At 38.5% G+C, this 20,862-nt stretch overlaps 1 protein-coding gene across 8 annotated transcripts in view; it reads right to left on the bottom strand.

Moving 5' to 3' along the window:
- Positions 1–20,862, bottom strand: part of ptprt (protein tyrosine phosphatase receptor type T) — a 312,417-nt gene that overhangs the window by 156,102 nt on the left and 135,453 nt on the right. For all 8 annotated transcript variants that reach the window (XM_085158891.1, XM_085158893.1, XM_085158894.1 and 5 more), the window contains exons 9-11: positions 15,699–15,814; positions 14,536–14,716; positions 922–1,031 (exon numbers count right to left, since the gene is read on the bottom strand). In XM_085158891.1, the coding sequence (XP_085015017.1) occupies positions 922–1,031; positions 14,536–14,716; positions 15,699–15,814 (407 nt within the window). The remainder of the gene's footprint in view (positions 1–921; positions 1,032–14,535; positions 14,717–15,698; positions 15,815–20,862) is intronic.

The raw sequence follows: 20,862 nt of genomic DNA, 5'->3' as shown, positions 1-20,862 counted from the left end.
GGTACTTGTTTGACTGTATTGTGACAAGTATAAAATTTGGTGGAGAGGGGACTGCATAGAGTCCTGACCTCAACCCAACAGAGCAGAGACTGTGAGCCAGGCCATCTTGTCCGACATCAATGTCTGACCTCACAAATGCACTTCTGGAAGAATGGTCAAAAATTTCCATAAACATACTCCTTAACTTTGTGGAAAGCCTCTCCAGATAAGTTGAAGCTTCTATAGCTGCCTATAGCTGCAAAAGGTGGGCTGATATCACATTAAACCCTATGTATTTAGACTGGGGTGTCACTGAAGTTCATATAAGTTTAAAGGCAAATGAACAAATACGTGCTGACAAGTTTGCCTAATGCACAATCATGCACCCCTCTGTCACTATAAAACACAAAAACACAACCACAGACTCAGAACTTGCCTGCATGATTTTTGTAAAGATCCGATACTTGAGAAAATGTTGTCATGCATTTAAAAAAATTGCTTTTTTACTAATTGCTGTGTTTCATACGATCATTAAAGCATCTTAATATAGGAGACAGGGAAAGACATATAGTGGTATTTCAGCAGGACTCTCCAAACCAGCACTGAGCCACTGATCCCTACACATTTACACTTCTTTTGGGGTACCTTTGTGCAGTACCTTGTACTTCAGTATACACTATGCATAGTGGTTAGAATAATTTGAAACTGTTACATCACTACAAGTTTTTCACCTTTCCATAATTCTGTTACAATATTACTGTGGTGTGCCCAATTACATCTGCATTTGTTATTTTTTGTGTTTGATGTTTTGCAAGCAACTGCATGTTTACATTTCATTTTCCTTCCTCCCTCCCTTGCTTTCGTCCTTCCTTCAATCTATCTACCCGTGCATCTGCTCATTTTTAAAACTCCCATTGATGTTCTTTGAAGTCTTTCACTGACCTCATACGATTTGATGATTCCATTGGTCTCGTTGGGAGCTTTCCACTGCATGAAGATCTTTTCTTCATATGGCGTATTCTGCAGAGATTCCATAGGCACTGATCCAGGAACTGAAAAGACACCAAGTACACAAAGTGTAATAATACATTACAACACAAATATGTACTCATATTTGAAGAATGTACATACAATTATATTCAAATAACTGGTTCGCAAACGTATGTATGTGGCAAAAGTATTAATAAAGTATAGGTATTACAGCAGAGATTATAAACTATTTTAGAAGCATGAAATGTATTTATAGTAATTATATTACAATATTACAATAAAATAAAAATATTCATTGTTTTCTGACATTACCATCTAATTGTCAATCTCACTGAAAAGTCAACTTTCCAGAAAATGAATCCACACAATCATTCAGTCCATTTCTAATAACCCCCAAAAGAGCAGTTGGCATTCGAATACAGAGTACCAGTTCAAAAACACAAATTGAGATAGATATAAGCAAAAAGGCTGATGTGCAATGTAATGACTAAATAGTACATCTCAGGTTCAGTGAATCGAAATATTAAAGGGAGGGAGTAAAACGAACTATGGAATCAGAATCAGAAGTAAAGAGGTATATTAAATTACACTAAATTACAGTTCAGCTTCTCATGATTTAATTAAATTTCTTGAGTCCAAAAGTTTCAAATGTCTCAGAAGGTAGAAATATTCAATTACCTGAAATTTAATTATAGGCTTTTTTCTCCCTTTGAGGCAGTGTGAGAAACACTGTTTGATCTGGAAAACTTGATAAATGGAGGACATTTGCAACTATTAGCTATGATAGGATATTTCACAATATTTCTTATAGTGTGAAAGAATGAAAGATTTTGCTGACATGCAGCAATACCAGTGTATGTTAAAAGAATTCTTATTTTAAAAGAATTATTCTTTTAACATAGATATAGTCTCGGCCAGCCCATATTGATCAACTGTTTTATCACATGAAAATGAGGACATAACGTCATACGTAATGTGATTTCCTGAGAAATGTGTAAGTAAAACAGAGCCTCTGTCTTAATTAGCAGTTCAACATCAACTACGCATACTGAAAGTTTAACGACAACCTACGACTTTTGGGTATTGCCATATTATTGTGCAGCTCAGTTGTAATTTGTGAAATGAAACCAGTGTCATCCTAAGATGAATGGGAGACAGACAAGCTGTAATAATGTCATGTAGAGATACATCTTGAAGCACCCTGTAGTCAGTGAATAATGGAACAACTGCTGAGATTAAAAAAAAGACAGCAGCCACTGTGATTTTCTTGGGCTATGGGCAGATTTTCTGACTCACTGCTGGGAACGCTACATCCAAATCAAACTCACTGGAATGAAAAGCCTCAAACATAAAATTGTATTAGCTTACAAAGTCAATTACCAATTCAATGTCAATGGACCAACTGTCTCTAGTAAGGGAGAAACTTTTATCTGTGTTAATGATTTGATTCAAAGTTCAGCAAGACTCGCATTCTGTGTATTTATTATTTAAGGATATTTTACAGTAAATTATGTCTTCTTCCAGACATTTGGTATCCATCCTGTCCATCCTATTCTGGTATTTTAAAGAGTACTTAGCAGAAATATTAAGCAACCTAACTAATAGGGTTGCAAACTCCCAGCAAAAAAAAAGAAAAAAATAGGGAAACACCCTCCACCCTCCACCTCATGATGCTTAATCGACGTAATCAACTTTAATTTGATGCAGTGTGAAAAAAAATGCACAGAAATCAATTATTTTTCAAGAATAATTAAATAGATTCAACATCTTTCTTCAACAGAATTGCAGACTGCACAGATTGTACCTTCCCAAAGGAAAAAGTACTATAGCTTACTACGGTATATTAGACTTAACAGTTACTATATACAGTAATGGACTTCTATACATTTTACATCATATTAAAACTTTGGGTGTAATATTCGGATAATTATTTATTAAAAGCTCGACATTTTAAATGAGAATAAGAAAGAAAAGTATGTCTTTGTGCCCCCTTTTCCCTGTTCATGCCCTATCGGCCCCCCTGGCTAAACTTTGCTAGATCCGCCCCTGCACAGTTACCAGCCGTCAGCTGCGTAGAAAAAGATCCTGGTGCAGAAATATTAAATAAATTCTAACAACAGCTTATCAAGCTTAAACGTGCTGCTGTTGTTCAGCCGCTGGTTTCCTCTTTCTGGTGCGAAGTGGGTGATAAACAAAGAAGAGAGACTCGCGACAGAAAAGCCGATCAGCTGATCATTAATCAGTTTCACATTGAAGTAGGAGCAGGAGAGGGAGGGAGAGAGAAGAGGCTGTCGCTCCATAAATCGGTTGTTAAGCTCAACGTGGGAATGCTTTACAAACATTCAGAGATGAACTTACACACTTGCTTTACTTCTCTCTGGGGTAACTTCCTTGGAGATGAAATGCTGGTTTGGTAGTGAGGCTACAAATACACACAGCCGCTCTATCATCTGACCACACTGCTCCAACGCGCTACGGTTATGAGCCGAGTTACGCCATGTCTCAAGTTTTGTGAGGTGCTTTTTTGATATTTAATGGATCGGATTACATTTTTTATTTCTCTCCGATATCCGATCCAGTAATTTATGTCAGTATCGGACCGATACCGATACGTAATATCGGATCGGTCCATCTCTAGTCTATTATAAAGCAATGTCCTCAATGCTTAATTAATCAAAACTGTTTAATGATTGTGTTGTGAATTAAGAAATTCTGCCAGTGGAATATTTGAATAACTGATGGACTAAATCTGATCACTGATCACAAATATTTTATTATGGAATGCAGTTTTTTTGAAAAATAAAAACTGTGTTTACGAACAGCTTGAGTACACTGCATTTCAAATCCAATGAGTTGGAGTGAAGTGAATGGTTATCAGTGTAAAAGGTTGTTAATCAAATTATAAACTGTGGGGTCAAAAGATACTGAGCAATGAGGATCCTGTCTGTACAGGAAAGTGCAGACAGGACTACTTGTGTACAAAGACAGTTGACTCATTAAAATCTACCTAGTAACAAGAGTGTGAGTGTATCAGTGGGGTTTTCAGGATGAGGCAGTCTTTCACATGTCTTCATGGAGGTGTACAGACAGAGAAGAGGTGTCAGACATCTCATCTGGGAGTGAAGCTGTCAAACAGTCGAACTCACCAATTCACACAATGCGTTACACATAAAAGCAGAAACACGCAGTTACACACAGACACATGCACTAGACCACTGAACACAATACTTACACACAGTTGCACGTACGTACACTGAGGGTTGTGAATTGTTCTAAATGATAAGAAGAAAGAGACAGAGTGTGCCAGAAGGGAAAACCAACTGCAATGTGCAAGAATTCATGTGTGCTTCTATGTGTGCATTTGTGTCTGTGTGCATACTTGTTACTCTTGGTTTGGAGACTTTAATCTCTTTCTCTAGTCTCATTTTAGAAAGCTAGTTCCCAAAACATAAATCAGTAAGCTTTGCTGCCAAGTCCTCCTTTTGTTTAGGTCAAGGGCAGGATAAGACCTTTAACTTCAGATTTTTCTTTCCAGCTTTCATTTTTACTTCATGGCTACTTACTATTTACGTACATATATGAGTAGAGTTTTACAGTTTAGAGTAAAATATCATATATATTTGTAATATTCTGGATATTTATAATTGAGCTATTTGTATATATTAGAGTCATTTCTTAAATTTTGTAACTTTGTAATATTATTTATTTTAGTCCAGTCTGTTACTGTTCTTATGGTCTTGGAACAACTGCACACTACAACGTTTTCTTAGGGATTATTAAAGTATTCCTAATCTGATCATTTATTGTATGTTGACCTTAATTCTGATTGTTCTTGGATGAACATAATGTTGGCTTACAGTGGGGCAAAAAAGTATTTAGTCAGCCACCGATTGTGCAAGTTCCCCCACTTAAAATGATGACAGAGGTCAGTAATTTGCACCAGAGGTACACTTCAACTGTGAGAGACAGAACGTGAAAAAAAAAATCCATGAATTCACATGGTAGGATTTGTAAAGAATTTATTCGTAAATCAGGGTGGAAAATAAGTATTTGGTCACCTCAAACAAGGAAAATCCCTGGCTCTCACAGACCTGTAACGTCTTCGGTAAGAAGCTTTTCTGTCCCCCACTCGTTACCTGTATGAATGGCACCTGTTTGACCTCATCATCTGTATAAAAGACACCTGTCCACAGCCTCAACCAGTCAGACTCCAAACTCCGCCATGGCCAAGACCAAAGAGCTTTCGAAGGACACCAGGAAAAGAATTGTAGACCTGCACCAGACTGGGAAGAGTGAATCTACAATAGGCAAGCAGCTTGGTGTGAAAAAATCAACTGTGGGAGCAATCATCAGAAAATGGAAGACATACAAGACCACTGATAATCTCCCTCGATCTGGGGCTCCACGCAAGATCTCATCCCGTGGGGTCAAAATGATCATGAGAACGGTGAGCAAAGATCCCAGAACCACACGGGGGGACCTGGTGAATGACCTGCAGAGAGCTGGGACCAAAGTAACAAAGGTCACCATCAGTAACACACTACAACGGCAGGGAATCAAATCCCGCAGTGCCAGACGTGTTCCGCTGCTGAAGCCAGTGCATGTCCAGGCCCGTCTGAAGTTTGCCAGAGAGCACATGGATGATACAGCAGAGGATTGGGAGAATGTCATGTGGTCAGATGAAACCAAAGTAGAACTTTTTGGTATAAACTCAACTCGTCGTGTTTGGAGGAAGAAGAATACCGAGTTGCATCCCAAGAACACCATACCTACTGTGAAGCATGGGGGTGGAAACATCATGCTATGGGGCTGTTTTTCTGCCAAGGGGACAGGACGACTGATCCGTGTTAAGGACAGAATGAATGGGGCCAAGTATCGTGAGATTTTGAGCCAAAACCTCCTTCCATCAGTGAGAACTTTGAAGATGAAACGAGGCTGGATCTTCCAACATGACAATGATCCAAAACACACCGCCCGAGCAACAAAGGAGTGGCTCCGTAAGAAGCATTTGAAAGTCCTGGAGTGGCCTAGCCAGTCTCCAGACCTCAACCCCATAGAAAATCTGTGGCGGGAGTTGAAAGTCCGTGTTGCTCGGCGACAGCCCCAAAACATCACTGCTCTTGAGAAGATCTGCATGGAGGAATGGGCCAAAATACCAGCTACTGTGTGTGCAAACCTGGTAAAGACCTATAGTAAACGTTTGACCTCTGTTATTGCCAACAAAGGTTATGTTACAAAGTATTGAGTTGTATTTTTGTTATTGACCAAATACTTATTTTCCACCCTGATTTACGAATAAATTCTTTACAAATCCTACCATGTGAATTCATGGATTTTTTTTTTCACATTCTGTCTCTCACAGTTGAAGTGTACCTCTGGTGCAAATTACTGACCTCTGTCATCATTTTAAGTGGGGGAACTTGCACAATCGGTGGCTGACTAAATACTTTTTTGCCCCACTGTACATAAAAGTTAAGCTTGGTTGGTGTTGGACTCACTGTAAGTCATTGTGAATGGCAGTTTTGGGTAAATGCCTGTCAGGTAAGGCAGAAATGAGTCTGACAACTGCTGGAAGCTTTTACAGTTGCTATAGTCTGATGCCCCTCAACTGAAAAAAAGCATTTTGGAAAAGAAAATTCTGCAAAGTTTCACCATTTACAGCCACAAATTGAATCTAACAAAGATGGATGTGCCATAGCTAGTCCTTTTACACTTGAGAATTGGCCGCCATTATCCATCTCTTTCTATAACATCCAACAGTTTTAGGAAAACCCACAGTATGGGAAGTTTCCAACCTTTTCTGCTATTTTTAAAGCCATAAAACAGTGACATGACAAACACAACAAAGACCAGTCCTTCTGAGGTTGAAAGGGTTATATTTAAAAACTCCACACTTATCCACATTTCAATTCCCAATATTTAAAAATATTAAAGTTCTTTTGTTGTTTTGGCCCCTTTTTGGCTGTTAGAAGATAAAAAGGAATAAAAATTTCCTACATTTCCTACAAAACATTTCCTAAAAATATACTTAAATGAAAGGGTGGCGTGAAAGAAAGTAACATTTATTCCAACACAGCTGCTCACACCTATAGGTTATTAAATACAGATATTTGTGTTATTATTTCTTATATGAGAAAATAACAGGTTAGAGGATAATGTAACAACAGTATGACCATTTATCGGTTACATTAAAAATTATGGCCCATGACTCCAAACCTCAGAGTTAATGTTTTATACCTTAAAACCCCCAAAGATCAGAGCACAACAATGGCACATGGAAAAACAACAAAGATTATTGGAAACTATTTTTTGACTAAAATTCATTCACAAACTATTCTGACTCACAGCTACTGAGATGCACAACAGAAAGCACACAGACTAGTAAACTATCAGACAAGTTTGACAGGAATATTTAGTAATTCTGAGGTGTTGATTAAGGGCCCAGCCTGTGGAGCATATCAAATTACCCTAACAAAGAAATGCAATTAATTGCTGCCATTTTTATTCAACACCTTATCACTCACTTCTGTGTCTGTGTGTGCACTCTCATCTTTTATGATGCACAGTGTCTACCTGAAAATCGGTGGATGTTTGTGTGGTACTTCTGTGTGTTGTCTCTGCTGTCTGTGTATGTGCACGTGTGTATACCAGGTTTGCATATCTGTGTGGGGATTAGGGCTGTTTGATATAACGATATATATCGGATGACGATATAAAAACATCTATCGTTTCATTTTACGCTATCGTTTGTTTTGTGGTGTCGCAAAATAAACTGTTTACGGCAATATTTTTCATCGTTTTGATGGTCACTGTAGTGGCTATATTAATTTCTTAAAGTTCTCTCTTTCTCTTATATTTAATATAACCACAATACGGAGGGACAAGCACCTGTTTTTATGCGTTGTGGTTAGCAACAGCGACGGTAACACCATCGCGTGTCCGCTTGTTTATCTTCCACATAAACCTTTCACAATAAAGCTCAAGATCCTGTTGAGACTTTTCAAAATAAACTGAATCACGTGAAAGAGCAGATTATTTTACGGATGAGAAGTAAAAAAGAGCCGCCAGGTTCTAAAAAATAAACCTTAGACTCAAACGTTAGAACAGGCTTTTCCCCGCAGCACACCGTGTAATAAATACTCACAAAGAAAATGGTGGCCTTTACAACTTATGTCTAAAAATGTATAGTTTCATGCATCGGTTAAAACACTCGACTCCAGCTACATGACGCGCAGCTGGAAACACTTCCCGCAAGACAAGCTGCCCAAGATTCACAGAATTTACAGAAAATGTTACATTTGTGTGATTTATATCGTTATCGGGACGATAGAATTCGTATACCGGGATTTTGGTCATATCACACAGCCCTAGTGGGGACCAAAATTGAAAGTTCACTATACTTGTGGGGACCAACAGCCTTTATGAAGACAAAATCCCCATCCCCACAGGTTTGAAGGAATTTTTGAAAACTCAAAATGTAGTTTTAGTGTCAAAGTTACAGTTAGGTTTTGGTCAGGGTCAGGCATTCATTTTTGATGGGGTTTGTTAGGGGTAAGCGACTATGGAAAGCGTTATGTCAATTAGATGTCCCCACAAAGATATGAAAACACAACTGTGTGTGTGAATGCACGTGAGGAGCCTGCTGTTACTCACAGTGTGTACCATGACATCTGTGTATGCTGCTTTCCAGTGTGTGCATGACTCGCATGACAAACCCCCGTATCTGCTGTGGTTTGCATGTGTTTGTGTGTTCCTGTGTACCTCGGGGGCTTGGACAGAAGAATACAGACTTCATTGAAAAGATAATGGCAGCTGTAACACATTAATCATAACTTGATTAAGTCCCATCATGCTGCAAGATGAATGGCCTGCTTTATTACGCCAGCAGCTCTCTCTTCTGTGTGTGCCCCTGTCTTGCCATCTCTCTCAATCTTTCTTTTGTATTCACATTTTTTGTCTCTTAACCCTCTCTTGCTTTCTAAGTTTGGCTCAAATTATCTTTATTGGCATGAAATAAATCTCTGCATTTTATCCGCGGCTTTCATTTGTCTTGCGCCCTTTATTATGCAACAGACCTGATTGTTTATATGAAAATTTTGACTTTTAATCTTTGTTAGTGTTTCATCTTGTAGCAGCTGTTTGCAGGAAAAAACAAATTTTAAAAATCCCTCTAACTGATTTTGTGATTATGTCAACTATAACTATGTAAAAGTGAAGTAAATACTCTTGTAGTAACTATTCAGTCTGAGCTATTTTTTTCCATAACAGTGCTTTATTTTATTTAATTTTTAAACATAAACAACTACAATTTTTGTTTCTTGCGGGGGGGGGGGGGGGGTATTATTTTTTATTATTATTATTATTATTATTGTTATTATTTAGTGTTATGTAGTGTGTTTTATTACATGTTGTTCAAGACAGATGGGGAACAAATAAACTCATCTTGACGAAAAGCAAACAAGCAAGATTTACTAGCAGTAGTGCTGGATTCAGTTTTCATTGTGATACAAGGATTTAGGACAGATACATATTTGCAGTTATAATTAGAAACCCCCTCAGAAAGTACAAGGGCAAGATTTGAATCATTTGAAAAACTTCTTTTTGGCAATCAGACCACAAATAATCCCCTTCATTAAAGCCAATGTTTTATCCATGTGAAAATTCCTATTCCTATGTACACAGTGGGAAAAATAATTATTTGATTCCCTCCTGAAGTTTTCTCACTTACAAAGAAATTAACTCTCTATTTAACTCTGTTTTTATGGTAGTTTCATTTTAATGGAAAGAAGCAAAATATTGACCGAATTCTTTTTTATTTGCTCTTACTTCAAAATAGCAGCTAAAAGCCCAGACACTAACAATAACAAAGTCATTATTGCCATATGAACAATCAGATCTGTTATGTAATAAAAAGCCCAAAACAAATGAGAGCCAGGGATGAAATGCAGAGATCTATTTCATGCATGATAATCTGAACTGAATTAATACATTTCTATTAAGAACAAACCAGCATAAAATTAAAATCAGTTCAATCCTTTGGAGGTAAACAAACTTACAATTTTAGCAGGGAATCAAATCAATATTTCCTTCACTGTATGTATCTAATATATGGAATATTAAATGTTAAATGTTAAATAAAAGCTTTAACATTTTATATACACAGTAACGTCTCGTTAATTTTTTAACCTGGTCTCAAGTTGTCAATAATAGTAAATACAATTATGCCAAAATACAATTCTCGTTCTATTGTCATGTAAAGATTTTGTCCTGTAGGATTAGAAAATTTGACTTTTACATCAAATAAAAGTATAAGAATGATTAAAAGCACATTAATGTAAATGCACTTCTACAACTTTAAACGTGCTCTGATAAACTGCCTTCCTGAAAAGTGAAGCTCTGAAGAAAACAAACAAAAAACAGAGCTGCTATCTTTTTTTCCTTCTACTCTGATCTTAAACAAGGACCGTACTGTGATGATAACAGGATTATGTCATCTCAATTGCTGTCATTACAGTCTGTGTGAGGAGATCATCTTTCTCTTTAACAGTGGTTTGGATATTTGTGCACATATAAACAAAGGGATTTATGGTTACCATATTTCTTACCCGTTTGTCGTGTAGTCATTGGCACAATACCCGAATAGATGGAACTGTAGTACTATAGAATTAGTACCCATACACTCTTCCTCACTCAAGATATTGTTTCTGTGCATCTCTCTTTCATTCAGATCCAGTTCACAGCCCTCAAACTGTAAATGTGGTGGATGTCAGAGCCGCCATAATATGATGCCCAAACGCCTTCTATGATCTCCTATGACTCCTATGCATTACTGAGCTGAGGATGAAAATTATGGCTATACTCAAGACAGCCACACACCCACGAATACACTTACAAACAAAGTCCATAAGAGATGCTTAGAGATATTAACAGAGCTCTACTCACAAGCCCTTCTACTAATATTACAGAAATCAATGAGTAATAACTACCACTGTCACAGTAATCCTAGAAACACCGGGGTATAAAGATCAAGAATGTGTGCACAAATAGCTCCCCATATAGAAGACATCTGGACACTGAAATCAAGGAATCCTGCAAAGACATTAGAACATTAAGAGAGGAGCCGAAGAGCATTATGACAGCATTATGTCACTGGGACCCAAGGGGGACCCATGCAGACTCACAGATACTTAACAAGAACAACAAGATTTCCATAAGTGATGCTATAGAGAGTGCCAAACAAAGGCTCACATCTCTGGCCACCAGGCCAAAGAGATATACCAGAAAGGCAAGGGTCAACAGAATTTTTTACAGAATCATGTTTTACAACATGTTTTTTTTTCTCCTGGGCATCACAGTAACCAGTAGGCAAGCACAGCTAAGAAAGAAACTGGAAATAGCACCAGAGGGTCAAAGTACCAGCTACTAGTTGATACAGTAATATACCTCTCTTAAGACCAGGGAGTCAATCTGAGGACCACCTGAATTGACTACAAGACAAGCTACAACTTAGCCAGTTGAGTCCTTCATCTGTAGGTCATTAGGTTTCCAGAGGGCAGGTTAGTGGACATGTTACAAGTACCTAAGAAAGTAACGGACATTAAGAAAACTAACCAGGAACTAGAAAAAGCAAAAACAAAAAGACACAGAAACTCTGATCATGGAAACAGGTGAACAATCCCTAAACACCAGATTGATAGAGGCCACAGCCAACAGGACTCAGGTTGGGTTGGCCTGGAGACAATCCAGCACATAGTAATGGCATATAAGATACAAGCTGGGATAGCATACACTGAGAGGCAGAACCAGGTGGCTGAGATAAAGCAGCATTTATGCTGTATATGGAATAGAAGTCCCGATGGGAGGTGGTCAAAAACAACAGGCACTTTAGGAACCGAGCTTGAGGAACACAAACATAGTAGTGATTAAGTTAATGTCCTGGCATGATATGATGTAGTGGGAACCTGCCTCTGTTTGACAGTGAAAGGCAAGTTCCTAATTTTTGTCTGCTTTAGTCTTGTGTAGCTTTTAATAGTTTTATCTATATAGAGAATTTTAAGAAGTGATTTACATCTTGTGTATAGTGGCTGTAGTTATAGGCGTCATTCTTGTTAATTGAGATGATGGAAAACATTAGTATTACTTCATTACTCCGGTCATTGTACAGAACATCTTTTTGCCGATCCTTTTATCAAGGAGCAATGCTTATCAAATAGCATATATACTACTGGATCGTAAATCTCTTTGAAAGGTAGCAATGTCATATTAGCTATTTTTAAAGAAAGTTTCACAAGTTGCCTCAACAGTCTTGTTGTTGCTTCTTCTGTAATTGTCATTATAATTTGTAGACAACTTTAGGTTAGAAAGGCACATTTTGCAAAGTGCTTATAAATGATAGTCCAGCCAGTTTATGAGAAAATCAGTATTCAAGCCAAATATAATCAAAGAGAGTAAACATGAAACACCTTTATCTTCTTTGCAGCATGGCAGTAAGAAACTGGTTTTCTTTTTTTACACTAATAGGTGTGTCAGCCTAATGGTGGCGGTCTGCTCACAGTGAGCTAAAGCTAAAACGTTCATGACTTAATATGATTTGATAGACTGTGTGTATGTGCATGTTAATATGCTTTAATCTGAAAGGTAAAACAATTAAAGAGGGCATTATTAAAATTGCTCTTATCCTGAGATTACTTTTACAAACTAGGAGAGCATGGTCCTTGTGAGTAAGCGAAAAGTAATTTCATGTCTTAATTGCAAATCCCCAAACACAGGCTCAAGTTTATTTCCATTTTATAGTGTGAGCACAATAAAAAAAATGGAAAACCATATATGTTTATGCATGTGCATGTGAGAGAGCAAAAGCTTCACTCACAGGAGCCCCAGCTCTATAAAGCTATTACCATACAAACAGTAATTAGCCTCCATGTGAACAATTGCTGTTCTGTTCCCTAATTACTGAATTACAACCAGGAGATTAACGATGGTTAAATAAAAAACAATTAAGAACAAAACAATTAAGCCTTTTTTCCCCTACCCCCTCGAAGCCATTGGTACTCCCCAGTCATGTTAGTTTTTTATTTTATTTTAAGGGTTCAGGCAACTTATATTATCTGTGTGCTCGTCTAGCAAAGGTAGGAATTTCAGACTGAGATGTGATGTTCCCCAGAAGCTAAATTCAGAGAATATTAGTTATGAGATCAGGAGAAGAACAGTGAGCCCTGAGGAGGGCGGGAAAGAGATAAGAGATTTGGGATCATTAGAACAATGTTTTTATCCTGCTTATCAGGCACTGCTCTAATGCTATTCCACTTTATCGCAGGCATGTTGTTGAGAGAAATGTGAAGCATCAATGAATTATTACTAGCTGTGGCGAGGGTATACACTATGTTCTGAATTAGTAGAACATGGAGCCCTCTAGAAAGAAAAGGAAGGAACAAGTTTAAAATGTGGTTGTTTAGAAATAACTCCTACCTAATAATGCATGCTTTTAGGCTCAATAGTATGTACTATAAAAAAAATCCTGTTCAAAAGTCTGCTGCTAAGACAACCATGTTTATTATGTAATTTGAACGTGGCAAAGATCATGGATTACTTCACTTTCTGATTACAGCTGATATATAAATTCTGTGTGACGTTTGTGAGTCTTATTATAAGCAACCACATTAATAACTTTTGTTTGAAACAACTGCTTTACATTTGCAATTTATAACCCAGGAAACAATCTGTGATCATGTTTTTTTTTTTTTGATCATTTGTCTTTACAGAATGCACCTGGTCTCTTCCTGTTAACAGGCTGCCCTATTAACAGACCTATTGTCAACCATTTATCTAACTTAAGGTTCAAATTTTCCTTGAAATAAAATCATGCTTATTTCTCCCAGGACAAAGTCAGAGGATTTGTCCCAGGAATAGCTGACTTCAGGCCTGGACTGGTAATCTAGCACACCGAACACTTTCCCGGCGGGCTAACGCACTTTTGGGCCAATAGGCCAGCTTGAGGGCTGCTTCGTACTGGCTGTACAAGAACTGACAGCAGCCCATTCGTTCATTTTCATTACTGACACTGGATTGTCTAATCTCTTAATGCAACAGGCCACTCCCCTACATTTGCTGTGCACTCATGCACCATGTAGAAAACATTTTGTCAGGAAGAAGGGGCGAGAAGGTGGAGCTGGAAAGCTGAGAGAAAACAATAAAAAGAAACTACAATGAATGCAGCAAAATGTGTCAAATTGGCCCATGACCAGTAGTACCAACAACAAGTAGTAAGCAGGCCTCACAGACACAGGAGGTTGCTGCTGCTAGCACCATTCAGGTAAAATGAATGGCTACGACCATGAGCCGTTGCTAATTTCTAACTTTTATTTATGCTGCTTTTCATTAATGTCACATGCTGCAGTGCAACGAAGAAATAACCCAACAACAACTGTGCCAACCTGATTAAATGCCAGTGCCCATTTCTTGTCCCAGTCCATCCCTGCTGTCTGGTAATATGTTGGCTCAATATTACATTATAAAGTATGCTAATAAACATGCTTATACATTTTTCCAATCGGGGCTTTCACTCACCATCCTCCTCCGTCTGTTTGACTATCTCTTCACTCTCCTTGCTGCCCTCAGGGTTGGCCAGGACAAGCCGCAGCCTAACGGTCACAAATGGCCTCAGTCCCCTCAAAGTGTAATGTGATGATGTTTGGATTAATTCTTCAGCTACAAACTCCTGCTGGTTGAACACGTACTGGTACTGCACCTGGAAAGCACAAGAAGAAACATGGGAGATTTTGCTTTTTGGTTAACAATAATAGTGACAAATCCAGAGCTGCCCTCCTGTAATATGCTTGGGAAATATTAATAAAATAATAACAATATAATAAAAAAAAAGGTCAGGAGTCTGATGTCTGTGAAGGTTCTCAGTCATCCAGGTCATCCAGGTCATCGTAGCCATCGTGTTCACATTGGCAAATGTTAAGCTCACCTGAAACCTTGGCTGATTGTGACCTACACCCGTTTTCACACCTTGGCTCATGTGATTAGGTAGAGGATCATTAGGGGGTCCATTAGGAGGTACCCTCACAGGGCTTAAATCTGGGACTCTCCACCATTTGACCCTAGAACTGTGGAAGCATCTCGGATGAGAGGTGAAACGTCTTCAAGCAACTTCAAGAAGTCCAGACGCTTTTCTTCCCAAGCTCCTTAGACTCAGGGGTCTGATCTTTGTAGCATACAATAAGAGGCTCTGGAGACTCACTGTTTGAGTCTACTAGAGGAAGGGTCAATGTAAATCAAAGTCAATGTAAATGTTTCAATGGTAAAACATTTATTTCTATGTGGTCTATCAGGAGGGCTATTCATAGGGGAAAAGGAGTTACTGAGTGATTCCATGAGTAATGTGTGAATCGCATCTGGGACGTCCTGTGTTTGACACCACTCTCCACCGCAATCATCAAAACATTAGATAAGGTCATATCTCTTGAACGAATGGTGTTTATCCAAAGCATGGACAAAAACTGTGACAAGTCCTCAGGTCAGCTTTTGGCCAGTTACAACATGTATTCCCCTGCTCTCTTTCCCACATTTCCCATCTATCATCAAACTATCATAAATAACAGGAAGATATAAAAAATAATAAAGTTAACTGGCAGTTGATTTTTTTTCCCATAAACTCTGCTCCCGGTCCTTATTAATTCCACATAATACCCTAAAGGTGGAGAATAATTAATGGTTGTGCTTACCGTCAGATTGTAGCTGTGGCAGCGTGTCACAGCATACCCAAAAGTCTCCCATTGTACTGTCAGCTGGCGGGCTCTGACATCCACCACATTGACATTTTGAGGACCGTGAACTGGATCTGAATGAAACAGAGATGGACAGAAACAGTAGCTTGTTCTTAGAGTGAGCTGGAGGTACAGCAGCCTCAAGCAAGGGAAGAGTGTATGGGTACTAATTCCATAGTACTACAGTTCCATCTATTTGACTTAAAAAGGGGGTAAGCTACACTCCCTGGAAGATTTTGTTGGCTTCTAAACTACAGTTTGCAGGTCAACTCAATGCTGCTGATTTCAACCAAGTATTTTTTTTTAAATCAAGCTTGCAAGCTCTGGCATTTACCAGATTCAGTTAGTCAATTTATTCACTGACAATAATGGCAAGGAAATTATGACAGGCCATAAAAGGCTTTTAAAAGATTCACAGGTCCCCACTTCTCATCTGTTAAATAACAGACAGTCTGCCTCACCACTAGGCAGTGCTACGACATTACAAAGTTCAGATTCAGGGTATAATGACACAAGTCTTAATCTGCAGACATTAGCAGTTGTATTACTTCCTTTGCCATATGTGATACTCAGTCTCTCGCTCTCTCTCACTCACACACACATCCAGAGTGTCACTATAAAGGGCATTTAATTGATTACTTTTGCATTAATTACTTGTAGACCTTTCAGAAGCACAACTTAGCAAACCTTCAAAATGTGAAAGAAATATTCAAACAAACACGTGTAAAACCACAAGCTTACATGAGGTTACACGAACAACAAGGAACAAGCTCAAATTGGCCCACCTACACCCATGCAGCAAAACAGCTACACACAACAACACATCCCCTCACAGTTTTGTTCTAGCCATATGTTGGGCTCTCATCCCCAGGTTTGTCTTTCACAACTGACTGCACACTAACAAGCTTGTTCAAACCAATCTTTCTTTCTGCCTAATTAGTTTCTATCAGCTAACGATGGCATCCAAAACAGGTCACTGTATAATTAGTGAAGCTATTAAGCATATTTCTCCAATCAAAATGAAAACCATTATTCTAGGTGAAGTTATCTCTAAAAATACACATATTGGAGAAATAATGAATAATGAATTTGATTATTTCAGATACTTGTCAGAAGAAAGAAATTTTGGGTATTTGAGAATATCCTTAACTATTATAACCAAGGATTTTACCCTCAGACTTTAAAGATGTAAGGTCAAAACATTTTACTTTTTGAAAATTAGCATGGATACTTAAGTTTAATTGACTCAGACTTAAAAAAGAAGAAAAAAATATTTTTTTTGACTTTTCAGGTTTTTCCACAAAACATCTCATTAAAACTCTGCTTACTTGTTTAATTTAGAAAAGCCTATCAAAGTGAAGACTAAGGTAATAACCTTTGGTCTGATACCAAAAGACTGCATGAATGCATCTGAGCGCATTAGAAGATTGTTCAAACAAGCTTCTTAGTATAATGGGACAAGATTAGACCACAGCAGCATGGATAAGCCATCTTAGAGACCATCTTAGACATGAAACATATGTTACAGGACTTCTTATTGATGACGTTTTATTACTGTTGTGTTTGTGACTTTGGGTGAGACTTTAGGCTCCCTGGGATGCTTTATGGTTTAAAGAGTCTCTGTTTCTACTTAAAAGTCCAAAGCCTATGAAGTAATCTACTATTCCTGGATAAAACTGTGGCAGACTGACATTTGGCAGCCAAGAAAGCAGCAGGAGGAAGTAATATAACCAACTTATAGCCCAATCTTCAGGTCAGCACAGCAGGCAATATGCTTTCACACAGCCCACATACTGTCTGCAGAAAATGGGACTTTACTACATCTGACTGAGACTAATGCAGATGGGCTGATGGGCTACTCTTGCTGTATTTTTATTTTATTCAAGAAGAAAAAAAATTTGCAGGTCAACGTGCAGCATTTGGGATACAAGGGCCGCCCACTAAAAGATAACTTGCTTTTTACCCAACAGGTGATAATCACTTGTCTATTTGTCAGCAGCAGGACATTTGGCAAAATTTCATGTGAATTTTCTTCAAATGTGTTTTGAAATGTAGTGTGATGACAAAGTCAGATCAAAAGTGAACGATGACGCTCACCTTATTTCCCTATTTTCCACTGCATTAAATCAATATTATCTTTATTATGAGGTTGATGATAAATTGAATCTGCGTCCTCATGGTTTTATGTCACAAGCTGTCTGAGAATGATTTTTAAACTAAAGCACAATGACTGTCCACTTAGAAACACACATGTTTATCCCATCTCCATCCTTTTCCCCCCCAAACTGGGAATTTATCTGTGAAAAACTCTTTATGTATGGAGAGGGCATGGTGGGGAGCAGAATAGACACAGGTGAGCCAGTTTGAACACAAATAAAAACAGAAGTAGCCAAACTATAGCTCTAAGATAAAAATGTGCAGAGCTGTGTAAATGTAATGACTTAAAAGTATTCTAATTGTTCAGCTAATCTGTCCACCTGTGTTGCTCTCTCACCCACATGCTATTGTGTGTAGGGGTGCAACGATACACAAAATTCACGGTTTGGTTTGGTTCGATACTTTGGTGTCAAGGTTAGATATTTTTTCGATACAAAAAAATCTTCATGCCTTTTTATTAATTTGTCATTTATTAAATTTTCACGGCACATTCTGCACCACATCTCTGTGCGTTCATCATTTGTTTGAAGCCAGCTCACCTCCTGCAACCACTTTTCCGAGAATACGCCCTTCTTTTGTGGTTCGGACTCCTTCTGACATTTCTTCGGAGGTGGAGGAACATCACAGTAATTGCTTAAAGGAGCTTGCTTCTTCGACATCTTTAAGAGTTCTAAACAAATGTCTGTCCTCCTCCTGAAAAATCTTATGTATGCAAACACCCGTTGCAACTTCTTATCTTGTGCGCGTTTTTTTATTTTGACAGCGAATGCGCACCTGCGGACCACTTATGTGCAGCCCTGGTTATTTAGCTTGTCATATTGCAGCCACAGAAATTCTTTTGTCCATGAAACCATAAAGCTGCACTTTCTTTTTGCCTTATAGTCTGATTTGTCATAACTTTTCCGTTTTGTCACTTCTTCACCCTGACCTGTCTTATTTGGCTCAGCAGAACTAAAATATATATCCTGCTGCTTTTACACACGCACTCACATAACGCTCAGCGATTCTCTGCGCGATCAACCTCTCACATGTTTAAGCTTGCTGCGGGAGATTTCACTTGTCATGTTTGCATAGTAAGCTAACGATTGATAAGATGATTTCAGAGGAATTGGTGCGCAAATTATCATCACTCACCAATCAGTGCTGTCGCTCTCTATACACATTTCACGCGATTGTGAAGTGAAAGCAAAAAACAAGCGCAAATTCAAACGCGATTTCAATATGTCACATATTGACAGTGGCTCACTGATGCCAATGACATAATTATCCAGCTACATTTCCGAAAAAAATGCAAAAGCATTGACATATATTTTTCCTTCCTACGATAGGCCGACGGGCAGGGCAGGGCAGGGCAGCCCGACTGGAAAAATCGCTAGCCCTGGGACGTCGGGCTAGCGATTTTGTGAGCCCTGTATCTGATTGAGGAATCACTCATCTTTGGAAAAGAGAGTTTATTACTGAGAAATGGCTCTTTCCAAAATAAAAGCTATACTATACGCTTCTTCTGGGCTATATTCTCAGCAGCATATTAAACATATCAGGTCCCCATAAGGAGAATCATGTGCTAACGGCTGTCTAAATGACTCGGGTAAAGTTTGTAGCATGCCTGCTTGTTGTTTTTGTCTGCTTCCACTTGTCTTTGCACTAGGATGATGTCAGTGTAAATGTGCAGTCATATTCGTTGTGTTCCCACTAGTGCTGTCAGCGTTAATCTGAAATGACGTTAACGCCACAACACGGCAAATCTCCGTTAACGAGCTACCGGGGATTGCCCCATCTGTGGGGCTGGACAGCCAAAATATTAACGAGCTAACTGCGCTAACACACTAGTTCCCACCCATGTAATTGAGCATTGCTGGCACATCCAACATACTGTTTTACTTTAGTCCATGACAGCTTACCTTCAGGGTCATATGTCACATGAAAACCAAAATAGTTCCAAACGCCACATCTGAATGAGGGTGGGGGAGGTTCAATTTGCCATGTTCCAAGGAGAGCTTAACTTCTGTCTCGCTAGCTTGCCCTGCGCTCAGTGAATCTGTGTTTGACTACTCCGCCTAGGCTGCACTGTCGAGCGCAGATCCACTGAGCACTCAACACAGACAGCACCGTCAGAAGGAAAGTTGATAAAATAAATTAAAACTGTTGTATTGTTCATACATATGCATACCGAACTGAAAGCACTGTATCAAACGGTTCAATATCGATATGAGTATCGTTGCACCCCTAATTGTGTGCTATATTTGTTTTGGTTTTTTTGTGTTTTGGCCAGATATTGTGCATTATCATCAATGCCACAGGGCGCCAATATGATCATGAGCTATGGAGTAAATCGCTCAACCCCTGTGGGAAGATTAAAGCTTTTATTATAGTCTGTTACAGACATGGACAGCTGGAGGCGTGATGGCAGAGTAGTCCTTCCTGTTCTACTTCTTTGATGTCCATCACCTGGGGTGCATGCATGGTTTATAATGTAAAGTCTCCACAAACAAGTTTGTACAGTCACAAAAAATTGGCAGCCACACAAATGTCCATACTGACTGTGATGACGAATTTACATATATTTACTTGGACCTGGCAGACTCGCAGATGCAAAAAGTATAATTAATCCTTGGGCTTCATCTCTATCATTAGGTGAAGTTTCTCATTCTATGGTCAAATAAGCCTAAATTTAAAATAGAACACATTTAAGTGACAAATATACTACATAATTAGCTTTTGTTTGCGGAACGGGTTGATCAAAATCCTGGATAGTTGTTCATTCAAACAGCTACTCAGGTTGCTGACATCTGCTAGAAGCATACAGGACTGCAAACACACTTTTCCTAAGTCTGCTCCACAGTGCAGCGACCACATCACTGGTCGAATGATCTGCCTTTTAAAATGAAGGTATGTTTAATTGCCCTGAAATTAAGTTTTGATCGGATTCATGCTTAAGATATTTTTTCAAGAAAGGTAATATTGC

Source organism: Neolamprologus multifasciatus, chromosome 5 (genome assembly GCF_963576455.1).
Source record: "Neolamprologus multifasciatus chromosome 5, fNeoMul1.2, whole genome shotgun sequence".
Lineage (NCBI taxonomy): Eukaryota > Metazoa > Chordata > Actinopteri > Cichliformes > Cichlidae > Neolamprologus > Neolamprologus multifasciatus.
This window is presented reverse-complemented; position numbering and strand designations above follow the sequence as displayed.